Genomic DNA, 15,227 nt, shown 5'->3' on the forward strand with positions numbered 1-15,227 from the left:
AAACACTCTATATAATTATGGTTTTTCACTCTTAACATAAGAAATGAAGTTTAATTTTGATGTGTTGGTCAGTGCTATAAAGCATTACATCACATATTATTGACTTCAGAGTTTTTCATAACTTATATATTATTATTATTAGTACTATTTTTTTGCACAAAACCAATCCTTAAACTAACCACACAGATGATGACTACATATGACTAATGAATAAAAAACATTGTAAAAGCACATGCAAGAAAAAAACTAATTATCAGAAGATGAAAATTTTTATTTATGCCCTTATTTTCATAATCTTTCACATTCTGTAATCATTTAACCCATTATATTGGTCCATCACAGCATGGACCAATATATATAGTACCCTTTGCCAGTGCGACCCATTGACAGTATGGAATGATAGATCTCAATGAATATAAAGATTGTATCTAGAAGTTTTTACTTTTAGTCACAGATGTTACTACTTGAAAAAAACTACGAAGCACAAAGAAATGCACTTTACACCAATCACATTTGGCAAAAATATAGCTTCTGCACCAACAGTAATTCCACTAGGATTAAAAATCCTCATGTAGCAATGCATAACAGTAGATATAGGTTACATCACATGTAGAACAATCATATAACTCCTCACATGTGAAAATGTAACTTTAAAAATCAGCTTTCTCCAAAACCCACAGTACTGCAGTATATACTTAAATGAGTTGCATCAAGTTTCAGTTTGTCAACCATCTAGCTAGCAGTTTTCATAAGTTCCAGCAAGCATCCAACAGCACCAAAGTAGCCCTGAAAATATATATAAAATTACTAAATATAGGGACATTATGTTTTACATATTAATTTTAATAAAGGAAACTATGAAACAGTTACTACAGAGTAAAGTATATCAATATAGATATAAACTTTTTAGCTAAAAAACTGAATGACTAGGTATGAATAAATATACCTTGAGTCAAATCAGGTGCAACTGCCTTAAGCAAAAAATTATTAATATTTATTTATATATATATATATATTTGTCTATATATAAATATAAACAAATTATACTACCAATTACAGGAACTCCCCGACTTACATAATACTCGATTTATGTAAGTTTTTGCTGGCCACTGCAAACTTAAAAAAATCGTGGAAATGTATTTTGCATCCCATAGGAATAAATGGAGGTATCGTGAAAATATCGTAGTGTGTACCCAATAACATATTTTTTTTTTTTTTTTTGTAATTCGTTCCAAGTCCTTGGAAGTTGAAAATATCGCTATATTACTAAGCTATTTATCTCTCTAAAAGGTCGTATTTATAATGGAAATTGCACTATCCTTTCATTGTTATTATATGTTCCTGTTATAAGAATCAATTTTGAATGCCTTTGTGATCATTTTCTAAAGCACGTTTCTGGAAGTCATGACCATAAAATAAAAATTTGCACTTTCCAGTTTCTTGGGCTTTTCTGTTAGTGCATCTAATTATAAACGGTAGTAAACTCGATCTTATTGCATTTGCGATAATCGCAATAACTGGAATTCTGTGGGCTTTTACGTTATGCTATTATGGTGAAATTTGTTCCCCTTCACCGAAATCTTCAATCATATAAAAAACAAATTTTCAGAAACTTCTCATCATTCCTATTTACTTATTACAACGGTGAAGGGAAAGGGGCCAAGTGCAAGTGCTGGCAGTGCCAGGAAACGAAACAAAACTGATTTAGAAATGAAGATGAAAATGATTAAGTACGAAGCAGGACAAAGTTTGTCATCTATTGCAAGGGAATTAGGTCTCACTGCTTCAACAGCGAATACTATTTTAAAGAACAGTGTGCGTATAAAATAAGCATGTCAAAGGATCAACGCACTTAAGATCAACAGTGATCACAAATCAGCATCTGGTGCTATATCGAAGATGGAACAGCTGTTAATAATATGGATGGAAAATCAAATTCAGAAGCGAGTGCACCTGAGTCTAATGACCATTCAAGCAAAAGCAACAAGTATTTATGAAGATATTAAGGATAAGTACGGCAAATCCCAACCCAAGTTCGTGGCAAACAATGGGTGGTTTAATAGGTTCAAGCACCGCGCGCATTTCCACAACGTTAAAGTATGAGCTGAAGTTGCCAGTGCTGATTCTTCTGCAGCTGCAGAGAAATTTTGTGATGTGTTGGAAAAAATTATTGATGAAGGCGGCTATTCAATGCAACAAATTTTTAACAACGAGACTGCTCTGTATTGGAAAAAAATTCCGGATCGAACATACATTGCCAAAGAGGAAACGACAATGACAGGTTTCAAGGCGTCAAAAGATAGGGCCATGCTCTTGCTTGGGGCTCATGCAGCGGGAAATTACAGATTAAAACCACTGCTTGTGTACCATTCTGGAAATCCTCGTGCACTTAAGGGCATCAATAAAGCCACCCTACCCATGCATTTCCGATCGAACCAGAGAGCACGAATAACAATATCTCTCTCTCTCTCTCTCTCTCTCTCTCTCTCTCTCTCTCTCTCTCTCTTTGAGGATTGGTTTAAATGCTGCTTCATTTCTGAGGTTGAAAAGTATTGTAGGGGCAACGACGTTCCTTTCAAGATTTTGCTCCTGGACATTATACGCATCTAGATGATTTCAATTCGAACATGAGAGTCATATTTCTACCGCCAAACACGACTTAACTCATCCAACCTATGGATCAGGGTGTTATTTCTAATTTAAAAGCATACTATTTATGCACAACATTTGCTCAGGCATTGTCTGCAATAGACGATGAGAAAAATTTTATGTTAAGAGACTTTTGGAAATCTTACAATATTTACTGTGCCATCTTAAACATTAATAAGGCCTGAGCAGAAATTACTAAAATTTGTTTAAATGGTGCATGGAAGAAAATATGCCCATGGCATGTAAAAGACTTTGAAGGATTTGAAAAAGACGAATCATATGAAGAGGTTACAGATAAGATTGTAAATGTTGCAGAGCTACTTCAGTTGGAGGCTGATGCCAAAGATGTGGAGGAGTTAATAGAGGAAGAAGAGAAGGAATTATCTAATGAAGAACTTATTGACTTGCAGGCAGCGATAGTAAAAGAAGAAAATGCTGACGAAGCTTAGATGAACCAAATGAGGAGCCAAGACGCTTCATCACCAGAGAGATGCCAATGGCATTTCATGAAATTGCATCGGCAATGGTGAGGTTTGAGGATATGGATCCTGACAGCGAATGATTCTTAAAAGTTAACAGAGGGGTGAATGATATGCTTGCTTGCTTGCTTCCTACAAAGAAATCTACGATGAAAAGAAAAAAGCCACCGTACAGTTATCCATTAATATGTTCTTTCATAAGGTTGAACGGCTGACCCCTTCTAAATTTCCACAGCCCTCAACCTCCGCAGTGGTGTACTTATCAGCCGAAGACATCGATTCTGGCAACGATGCTCGAGACGTAAAATGCCAGTCTCCTCTCTTTTTTTGTAATTTTATAAATTTGAAATTTTTTTAAATTGCATGCTTTTGCTGCACGAGATAAAAAAATTGAATAAATACAATAAATAATTCTATTTACATGTTCGTCAAACATTTCTTTTTTGATTCAATCAATTTAGCGAGCAAAGTGGCGAGTGCTGCACAAACATGGGGGAAATTCCCCAACGTACGTAAAATCTGACTTATGTAGCGTTCCGCAGAACGCAACCCTTACGTAAGTCGGGGAGTTCCTGTATAAACGGAATACAATGAATGGCACATTGTCAGGGTAGCACCATTCAGTATAATACATGATTGGCAAAGCTATCCATTGCTGTACGCTGGTAAAATAAAACACTATCCATTTCTAATAGTGTTTAGATAGCAAACAAATTTAATCAGATACATACAATTATAATAGCACCCTGCTTTCCTTGAGTTACTCTAACAGATTACAAGGCATAAAATAAGAATCAGTAAAAAAACATGTTAAAGAAGAAACAGTTAATGGCAACTATATCATACTAATTCAGAGTGCAACCACACTGACCCATAAGATGGAGTATTTGTATTATGATGTAGACACAGATAGCATATATATACAGTCGAACTTCCCTATAACGAATTCGATAAATCCAGCGAAAAAATTCGTTGTAGGGAAATTTCGTTATACTGAGAATCTTTCTTATTAGAAATTGTTAACTAATTAGAAAATGAATCTACATTTATTTTTAATGTATTTTATTTCAAAAACATACTTATTTAAATTATGTTTACACAATTTTCGCCAGTAAGTATCACAAATTAAAAAAAATCTGTAATTTTCGTTTGTACAGTACAATTAAAAAATTGTTTGATTCTCAAAGAAAACCTCACATTTGTTCAGAGCATTAAAAACATTATCAGGAAAATTTCCAAAAACTGTACATCCACACGAACTGTTTTAAAAGCGTTAATCATTTCTTCGCGAGTTAGCTTTTCTACAGGTTGTTCTGATGCATCTTCAGTGTCATCATTAATTTCTTTGTGATCATGGTCGCGTCTAACACTGTTCAGCAGTATTTCATCTTCATTTGGATGTTCAGCCATAGTCAGATCTTGATCTACATAAACATAACTATCCAGTGTTATTTCATTTTCAATGTTTCCGGACGATTCTAATAATGTCCAAAAGTTTTTCAGTTGTGAAAGGGGCAGTTCATCTTGTTTGTCCAGTTGTTGTTCGACTTCTGTATTCAATGAAAATCCTGCTTTCGAAAAACAATTTTGAATAGTGTATTCAGTGACATCGTTTGTCCAAACTTTTGCCAGTTCAGAGATGCAATCTCTAAGGTTAACTGTAACCTCCAAGTTTCTATTTTCTGATAACGCATTGACAATCTTCATTATTATGCTCTTTCGATAATGAAATTTAAAATGTTTAATAATGCCTTGGTCCACTGGCTGGAGTTTTGACGTTACATTTGGTGGTAAAAACAACAACTTTGCACTTTTAAGTTTGGCAGAAATACTGGCAGGATGTGCCGGACAGTTGTCAGTTACCAACACGATTTTCCTTTTTTCTTTTGTTATACGCTTGTCTAGTTAATCCATTCTTCAAAAATATTACTTGTCATCCATGCTTTTTTATTAAAGGTGTAGTCAACTTCCAAAGATTTTATACCTCTAAAACATCTTGGGTTTTTTGATATTCCGATGACTAAAAGTCTTAATTTTTCACTTCCTGTCATATTTGCTCCAACTAGCATAGTGATTCTTTCTTTGCTTTGTTTTCCGCCAAAACAATTATCATCCTTTAAAGCAAGTGTTCTATTCAGTAAACATTAAAGAATAAATCCATTTCGTCAGCATTAAAAACATCCTTACGCTCATATTCTTCCAAAATCTTCTTCAAGGTATTGTTCCTCCAACTGTTGCAATCTTCTTCGCTTAATACTTTCTCCACAAATAACCTTTTCCACAATTCTGTGGCGCTTCTTAAATTTATCTAGCCACCCAGTGCTCTCATTAAATTCTGTATGTCCAAGGGACTGTGCAAATTTCAGAGCTTGTTGCTTAATTATTAGGCCCGATATTGGTATATTCTTTTCACGTATCATTTGCACCCATTTTAGAACAGCTTTATCAACATCTTCGTATATACACAACTTAATTCGCTTCTTGTCTGCTCCTCCTTCAATTGTATTTAAAATTGATTCTCGATTTTTTAAAATCGTAGATAAACTACTTGCAGGTATGCCATATTTCTCCGCAACATCTTTTTTCTTAAAACTGGTCAATATCATAACAATCTTTGCTTTATCATTAATACTTAAACACTTTCTCTTCGACATTGTTTCTGCAATTGTAAAAATTATTCTACTGCAGCTCTTGCCGATACATACACCGCAAACTTCGCTGCACTGGCCGTATAGTGAATTGTTAGTACCGCCTACTCAATGATGTTCGCTTGCCAATTCAACAGTATCACGTGACCTTTCCTATCAATCACTTTGAAGAAATATACGACTGTGAATTTCTTTTATTCTGCTTTCATTCATATATACACGAAACAAAATTTATGATTAATGTATGCTGCATGTTACTTTTCAGAAAAAAAAAAAAAAAAAAAATACAAGAGCATATAGCCTATGTGACTGATCACGAACAAAATTTAAAAAAAAAACAAAAAAACATGAAAACCATCTACTGGAAGTCCAGTTAGATGAGAATGGACATATCGTATAATGATTGACAGGAAGGTCACGTGGTACCGTTGAGGTGAGAAGCGAATGTCACTCGGTAGGCGTTACTAAAAACTGACTATGGTAGCATTCTATGTATTGCCGCCGCAGCATGCTAAAGGTTTACTGCAGCGAATTTCATTTTCCCCTGAGCCAACATAAATTTACAAATCTACCCTATTTATTGTAAAGTTTACAACCACTTTTAAGAAAACCCATTTGGTTTAATAACTATAACAAAAATGAAACAAAAACCCTCCTACGGGCGTCAATGGCCACAAGTGTTCACTAAAACGATGATAATTTAATTCCATATGCTAATACACAATTTCGGAAGGAGGGGGCAGTATATTTAAGTGGCTGTTTAGCAGTAAATGCTTAAAAATCTTCAAAAATGCTTTTACTAATTTTTTTAAAAATTCCTTATAGAGAGACTAACACTTCGCTATATGGGATTAATTTTACATGTAATTTTGTTTCAAGGTGCAATGTTTTAAGAAACAATTCGTAATATAGAGAAATTTGTTAAATAGAAGTTCTACTGTATATGTGTGTGTGTGTATATATATATATATATATATATATATATATATATATATATACACACACACATACATATATATGCATTTATTCAGTAAACAAACATTTCTTATTTGCAGAAGATTTGTAAATGACCAAATGAAACTGAATTTTATCTGCTGTCAAAACTCATTCTCCTAGGCCATCACTGGTATGGCCACGTTTCCCTCAATGGCCCCAGGGCCATTGAGCTGGTGGTGGTGTGCTGCTGGGGCTTACTTAGCAAATTTCTACTGTCAGAGCTTGTTCTCCTTTCACACATTATATATATATATATATATATATATATATCAGGCTTTGTAGAACTTTTGAAAATTTGTAAAAATGAACACTGTACAAAATATTTTAAATATAAATTTTATTTTTTTTCACTTGATTTCCCAATATTAGAGTGAAAGTATTATCAGAAATCAAAAAAATCAGAATAAAAAAAAAAATTCACAAAAAATCTCATTGTTACTATTTTGCTTTTTGATGAATTACTATCATCTACATCTATCCTGTATATTTATGCATGGTTTGATTCAATTTTATCAATTTCTGGATGCAAATTTCAAAAAGTCCAAACTAGACAGCAATGTGTAACAGGCGTGATCTCTAATTTTCAGAGCTATTTTGGTGTTGCCATCTATTATACACTGTGTCTACAATTACAGTATATCTTCATTAATTTGATACTGGATTATTCAAAATACAATGTGTTTTGAAATCATTACCATTCCCTGACAAACAATATGGGGTTTTATATGCATTTAGTATGCATTATTTGAAATACATCTGTAATGAAATTCAAAGACTGCCAAAGCTAACTAAAGGCAAACATCATTACAATGAAATTAAATGGAGCTATAATGAAAATTTGCTATTTTTTCATGTATGTTTATTGGTTGGTATTCAGTAAACAAACATTTCTTATTTGCAGAAGACTTGTAAATGACGAAATGAAACTGAATTTTATCTGCTGTCAAAACTCATTCTCCTAGGCCATCTCTGGTATGGCCATGTTTCCCTCAATGGCCCTGGTGGTATGTTTGTTTGTTGTTGTTTGTTATTTGGTTTTTAGGAGCATTAGCAACTAAGGCCATATTGCTCCGGGATATGCGGTGGTCATTCCCTGACCTTTCCGCATCCTCGGTATTTGGTGGTGACGGGCTCGAACCCCGGTCTAATCAAGAAGCGTGTGCTACGCACTGCTGCTCCTTCCCACCTGGCTACGGAGGCGCCCCCTGGTGGTATGCTCCTGGGGCTTACTTTGCAAATTCCTACTGTCAGAGCTGGTTCTCCTTGCACACATTATGGCTGCATTTCATGGCAATATTTTGCAGCCCAGCTTGGCAAGGGCAAACAAATGTATCAAATTTTTACCAACAGCATAAGAGGATAGCTAGCTTTTAATATTTGTTTTTCTATGCAAGGCATTGTTAAAAATTTTACAAGCAATTTTTATAGCCCACTCATAAACCAGTGGCACAGGAGGATACCTGGCTTTTAACTATGTTCCTCTATACAGCCCTTGTTAAAAATTTCCAAACAGTAGGTGATGTTTTAATTTTGACTGGAGCTGCTTTATGTTGATTGTCCTGCATTCCTACCACTGTACTGTTTCTCCTTTCATACATGTTATAGTATATTTGTTTCAGAGCCAATTTTTGCAGCCCAATGCACTTAAGAACAATGACAAAGTGTTCACAATTAAGAGCATCAAAATTTTACTGATAATACAAAGAAACCTAGCTTTTTAACTTTTGTCCCTCTATTTAGGATGTCTCCTTGTTACAAAAAAAAAAAAAATTTAAATGGTAATACGAGCCTGACATTTCAACTGAGCTGTTTTCCATGCAAAAAAGTCAGTTGCAATTTTCAATGACTTTACTGGGTTTTTTTTTGGGTTTTTTTTGACCAATGACCCAAGAGAATAAACAAATATTTAAATTTTCTACATTTACGAATTTTTTTTATTACTTAAAATTGCTCAACTCGCTTTTAATTCACTAAAAATGAAACTTTCTTGTCCACCAAAATTTAGTGTTGGAACAATGGGAAGGGGGGGGAACAAATTTGGGATCAAACTGATAAACAGGTGAGCAATAACAATGTAAGTGACTGGGTACAATGAGCACTTAGTGCGAACTCAGCTACTTCTCATAGCATTTAGCATATTTGGATTTACCAAAAATTTTATCATATAGCTTTCAAGTTTGAACTCGAGAGCTGTAATGTCATGAAACTGATTTTTTTTTTTAAGCAGCTTCCATGGTTAATCTTTTATATAAATAGTGACTTATTTATTTATGCAGGGGGGGGGGATCCACACAGCTCAGGTAAAATTTTACAAATGTCATTATTTCAGCTCCATTCAGATATTGTGCACTGTCTGTCTCCCACTCTTAGTTGTTATAAAGTGATGCCAAGCTGGTCACTGGCTCATTTAGTGTAATTACCAAGGGTGGTTCCTGCTTAGTTATGAAGCTTACTGAAAGCAATAATGCAAAAAAGAGAAATGTTACTTTTTATTTTGCATGGATTATAAGTATTAGATAGCAAATAATATCTCAAGCTCGCTCGCTCGCTCTCTCTCTCTCTCTCTCTCTCTCTCTCTCTCTCTCTCTCTCTCTCTCTCTCTCGTCTCTCTCTCTCTCTCTCTCTCTCACACACACACACACACACACACACACACACACACACACACACACACACACACACACACACACACACACACACACACACACACACACACAAGTATGTACAATTATACATAATAAACAGCATAACACTTATTTTAATTTATCAATGTCCAGCTTGTATACATTGAACTGTACGAATGTAGTATGTGGCAAAGACTAAACTTCACAATCTTGTTATTGCATGCCAGAAATTTATTGAATTTCTTCAGGACAACTGTTTAGCTTTCTCACACTGACTAAATTATTACTATTTACTCACAGATATCTACTACAACAAAACTAAAAGATTATTAATATTTTAAATGAGAATTAAGAAAATTCCAGATAGCTTTGCTAAGACTACAAAGTTCTCTTGATTAATTAACACCAGCATGTACTGTACTTGAATATATATATATATATATATATATATATATATAGGCCTCGTGGTCCTCCAAACGAGATGGGGCATAATGGTCAGTGTATTTTATTTTTGTTTATTGGTCATGTATTGTTGGTAGATTACGTTTCCACATTAGTGATATTTCACACAATTTGTAAACGGCTGCCAACATTTTGGCGTTCATTTTCTAAATTATTTAGGAGCATTACTTCAACAGTATCCTCTTCTTTATTTCTCCTCCCTCCCCCCCCTTCGTTTTCTTGTGTTTTGTTCATCTTTATCTGTTATGTTCATTTTCACTCTACTGGTTTGCCACACTACTGGCATACATTTTATTTTATGGTTTGTCCATGTTGTGGTTTGTGCATTTTTGCTGCCACTGATTCTGCTTTACTATTTTTATTATTTTTTATTTACTTTTGCTATTTATTCTTTGATTCAGTTGGATTTAATTTGGATTATATATATATAATCCAAATTAAAGTGTGTGCGTGTACGCACCAAAAAAGTATCCAGATGTGCCTGTAGTCCACTGGATCTTTCTGAATAAACAAGTGACAGATAAGCACAAAGAGAAGGTGGTGTACGAGTCAACAATTTAGTTGTTCTCACAGAGTAAGCTACCACATGTAAAGATTAAACTGTCTATTGAAAATTTTACAAAGCTAACTAAAAACACCAACAAAAACACTTAAACAGTTTGGCATCATTTCAATAAGTCAATGTTCCTTGTCATCAGGCCTGTTAGGATGGCTCCTAGACTGATGTGGAATTAAAACTCATGGAACCGATCAATTCCAGTAGCTCTGGTGTGAAAAGGAGCCATTCTAATAGGTCTGATGATAAGGAACAGTTACTTCTAGAAACAACTCAAAACTGTTTAAGTGTTTCTACTGAGATGATTTTTGGTTAACTTTGTAACATTTTTAATAAAGTAGCTTAATATTTACATGTGGTAGCTTAGTATCACTTACTGTATTACATGTCCATAAGATAAATAACCATGTAATACCTCTCCTTCAACCAACTGATTGTTCTTGTCATGCCATGCAGAGCTGAGACAACTGATTTCAATTGGGCTGTTACTGTCAGAGATCGCACTGCTGACCTCTTACACCATCAAAAGTCAACTCAGTGATATTAGCATGAAATGGCCGTGAGATGGTACCACTAACATGCAGAAAAGCAGAGGAACACCATAGAAGTTTACTCCATGTGACCAGAGGGTACTTGGCAATAAGAATAATACGACAATCTCATCACACATCCCTGCAAAACATCAGTCAGGAGTTTAGGGTATTCACAAGGGTTGAGCTTTGTATAAACACACTACATGTGAAGATTCATAGCTTTGGTTTTCATTGGAGAGCAGTGGAACATAAGCCAAACATCCCAACTACAACTGGTCAACTGGTCTCACCTTTCATGGTGCAATAAACACCATAATTGATCCACAGAGCAGTGGAAATTAGTTCTGTGGGGTGATGACTCTCACCACCACCCTAGCACATCCTTCACACCAATCAGATGGATAGGTGTGAAGGATGCATGGAGAACATCTATTTTCAGAGTGCATCGTGTTAACAATGAAATTCAGAGCAGATGGGGTTGTTTCTCATGATATAACCTTTGATGGCTGTGCAGGAAATCATAAACACTAAAGACTACCTTAATATTTTGGATAATTCCATATTCCTTATGATGTGGCAGTTCAATGGAACAGACTTATGTTTGTTTATGCTGTACTGCTGGTGCTGTTTGAAAATAGTTCACAGAATTAGTTCAAACTGCCGTTTCTGTTTGAAAATAGTTCAAGGAGAGCATCCTTGGACTCAGGGGAGGTCCCCACAGACTGGAGATGTGCAAATGTATCCCCAATTCACAAGGGGGGGGGATCGAAGGGGGTGCCACGAGTAATTACAGACCAGTTAGTTTAACTTCTGTTCCGGGTAAAATAATGGAGTCACTGGTTAAAGATGCATTGCAGGATCATCTAGACAAGACTGAAGCAATAATTCAGACACAGTATGGGTTTGTTAAGGGAAAGTCTTGTCTGACAAATTTGATAGGATATTATGATGTGGTTACAAAGGAACTGGATGCAAAAAATAATTTTGATATCATATATTTGGATTTCAGAAAAGCTTTTGACACTGTTGCGCATGGAAGACTATTGTACAAACTGGAGCAGAATGGTATTAAGGGTAAGTTGCTACAATGGATAAAAGGATGGTTAAGTGGGAGAAGACAGAGGGTGGTAATCAATGGGTGCTGCTCTTCGTGGACTAATGTTATTAGTGGAGTCCCACAGGGTTCGGTGTTGGGTCCACTGTTGTTTTGTATATTTATCGATAATACTGATGAAGGTATATCAGGTTTAGTGTCGAAGTTCGCAGTTTATACAAAGGTTGGCAGGGTTGTTAATGACTAGGAGAGCAGTTACTGGGGTTACTTCTACCTAATGTGCATATAGGTAGAAGTAACCCCAGAGAAACGTACCAACTGTGTGGTACTACCCTTAAGGTGGTAGAAAATGAAAAAGACCTGGGAGTAATTGTGCAGTCAGATATGAAGTTTTCTGAGCAATGCAGACAGGCTGCCAGGGCAGGTCATGGGGTTTTGTCAATGATATATAGGAATTTTGCTAGCAGGGAAAAGGAGGTGATTGTTCCTCTGTATAAGGCAATGGTCAGGCCACGCCTTGAGTACTGCGTACAGGTCTGGAGGCCTCATTTTAGGAAGGATGTAGATTTGCTTGAGTATGTACAGAGAAGGACAACAAGATTGGTGAGGGGGAATGAAGAGATCCTCTTACCAAGTCAATTGAGTTGACTTGGTAAGAGGATTATTGCTTTTAATTCCAAAGTTATTCTATTTTTATTTTAAATATACAGTTTTATCCTATGTTTTATTTTATTAGTCTTTGTCATATATATAAGTTTGTGTATTTATTGCAGTTATTATGAGTCATTATTTTTCCAACTGCTGAAGCCTATTTGAAGAACTAAGATACTGTAAGATGGTAAGCATTGTTAACTGATAGCAATCCACTGAGCCTTGAATTGAAGTCATCAAATTCAGCTATAATTTGGATATGCTTATATCAAATGTTTAAAGATGCAATGCTCAAAGTTCACACTACATTATCACATCTGCTGACTCTCAAACAGAAATCTTCAATCTAACTACAAATTGGATATGTAAACTTCAACTGTCCATAAGTTCACAATAGAATACTACACCCATTTCTATGCAAAGATCGAACTGTGTTATTAATATCAGTTCACAATTTATACTACGTAAATAAACAAGGAGTTACCTTTTATTCAGTCAGTAGGATTTCTTCTTTACCAATTCTCCTTATGCAAATAAATTACGAAATGATACGTTAAAACAAGATTACATAATTTAAATTATTTAAACTCAATGTGTTCCTCACTATTGACACACGGGGGTTAGTCCAGCACTCCAGGGTCACAGTGGTGAACCCCAACACAACCCCAGAAATATCAAAATCCCCATGCAACCTTTTGTGAAGGAAAACATTTTGTCACAAATGCAAATTTGAAATACGAATGAAATACTATTAAAATGAGATAAAAGTATGATAAAACAATGAATTTAAAATCCATTAAAAATTCCTCCCTTAAGCGGACTAAAACTTTTTGACAAGTGTCATGTTCACAGAGTGGAATGAAACTAACGAAATGTGTGTGTGTGTGTGCGTGTGTGTGCGTGTGTGTGTGTGTGTGTGTGTGTTCAGAATCTTATAAATAGGTGATTAGCCTTTGGTACGCATGCGTTTGAATGACCATGAATCAGATAAGAGAAATGGACGTCGAATGTTAATAGAGTTTTTTTGTAATTTCATTTCTAAAGTTTCAGCAATCAATAACTTATTATAATTATGTTGAATATTTAAAATTTTGGCTTCATTAAACAGGAATGTGTGGTTTTCATCTATCGCATGGAATGCTAGTTCCGATGCATTTTCACATGATGCACAGAATGATGCTTCATGTTGCTTAACCCTCGAGTTTAAAATACATCTGGTAGACATTTCATGTAAGGAAACACATGTGGTAGTCATGTGTTTGTTTGGAAATCGATAGTACGGCCCGGTTTTGCTACTATTTTCATTTCTGTACCTCTAAAAAGGTTGTTAATTTATCTATACCAGTGTTCAACATATGGCATTGAAATAAAATATTTTTTATTAATCCTGTTATTATGTTTGTTATTGATTATTTTGTCTTTAGCTTCTAATTTAATGCTATTGATAGAAGTAATCAGGTATCCTCCATTTAGGATCCTATTCGTTATTTCTTCTATTTCTATGTGTAGGGAAAGTTGTGTGGAACAGTATTTGAATGCATTTAAGAACTGGTTTAATACGATCGACCTTTTATATGAGTATGGGTGGTAGCTACTATAGTGTAGGAACATCCCCATATTCGTGGGCTTACAATAAATACTGAAATTAATATTTTCGCCCTCCCTCTTAAGTGTAAAGTTTAAAAAATTTATGGACTTTGTTTCTTCTTGTTCTTTCTCCAGTGTAAATTTTAACCTAATGTGCATATTATTAAAAGTTTGCAAAACTTTGTTTGTAGTGTCATAATCCATTATAATGGGGATGTCATCGAGATATCTTCCATAATATGTGATTTTTGGTAAAAACTTAAATTTTCAGTTCTTAAAAGCATTCAAATACTCTTCCACACAACTTGCCCTACAAATAGAAATAGAGAAACTGACAAATAGGTTCCTAAATAGAGGATATGATTACCTCTATTAATAGCATTAACGTAGAAGCTAAAGACAAAATAATCAATAACAAACATAATAACAGGATTAATAATAAATATTTTATTTCAATGCCATATGTTGAACACTGGTATAGGCAAATTAACAACCTTTTTAGAGGTACAGAAATGAAAATAGTAGCAAAAGCTGGCAGTAAATTATATGCAACACTAAAAAATCACACAGTACTATTGACTTCCGAACAAACACATGACCTCGTCTACCACATTTCATGTAAGGATTGTGATTCTTCTTACATTGGATCTACCAAATGTATTTTAAACTCGAGGGTTAAGCAACATGAAGCATCATTCCATGCAAATGCACCAGAACTAGCATTCCATGCGATAAATGAAAACCAACATTCCTATTTAATGAAGCCAAAATTTTAAATATTCAACATAATTATACTAAGTTATTGATTGCCGAAACTTTAGAAATGAAATTACAAAAAAAAAAAAAAAAAAAACCCTGTTAACATTCGACATCCATTTCTCTTATCTGATTCGTTGTCATTCGAATGCATGCATACCAAAGACTAATCTCCTATTTATAAGATTCCGAACACATACACATTTCGTTAGTTTCATTCCACTCTGTGAAC

General features: G+C 34.7%; 1 protein-coding gene across 3 annotated transcripts in view; it reads right to left on the bottom strand.

Moving 5' to 3' along the window:
- Window positions 1–357: 357 nt before the first annotated feature.
- fbl (pantothenate kinase 3 fbl) overlaps window positions 358–15,227 on the bottom strand; it is a 176,394-nt gene continuing 161,524 nt past the window's right edge. For all 3 annotated transcript variants that reach the window (XM_090371941.1, XM_090371940.1, XM_090371942.1), the window contains exon 9: window positions 358–786. In XM_090371941.1, coding sequence (XP_090228067.1) covers window positions 733–786 — 54 coding nt within the window. In that variant the 3' untranslated portion in view covers window positions 358–732. The remainder of the gene's footprint in view (window positions 787–15,227) is intronic.

Source organism: Mastigoproctus giganteus, chromosome 4, assembly GCF_048544385.1.
Source record: "Mastigoproctus giganteus isolate SK-2022 chromosome 4, ASM4854438v1, whole genome shotgun sequence".
Lineage (NCBI taxonomy): Eukaryota > Metazoa > Arthropoda > Arachnida > Uropygi > Thelyphonidae > Mastigoproctus > Mastigoproctus giganteus.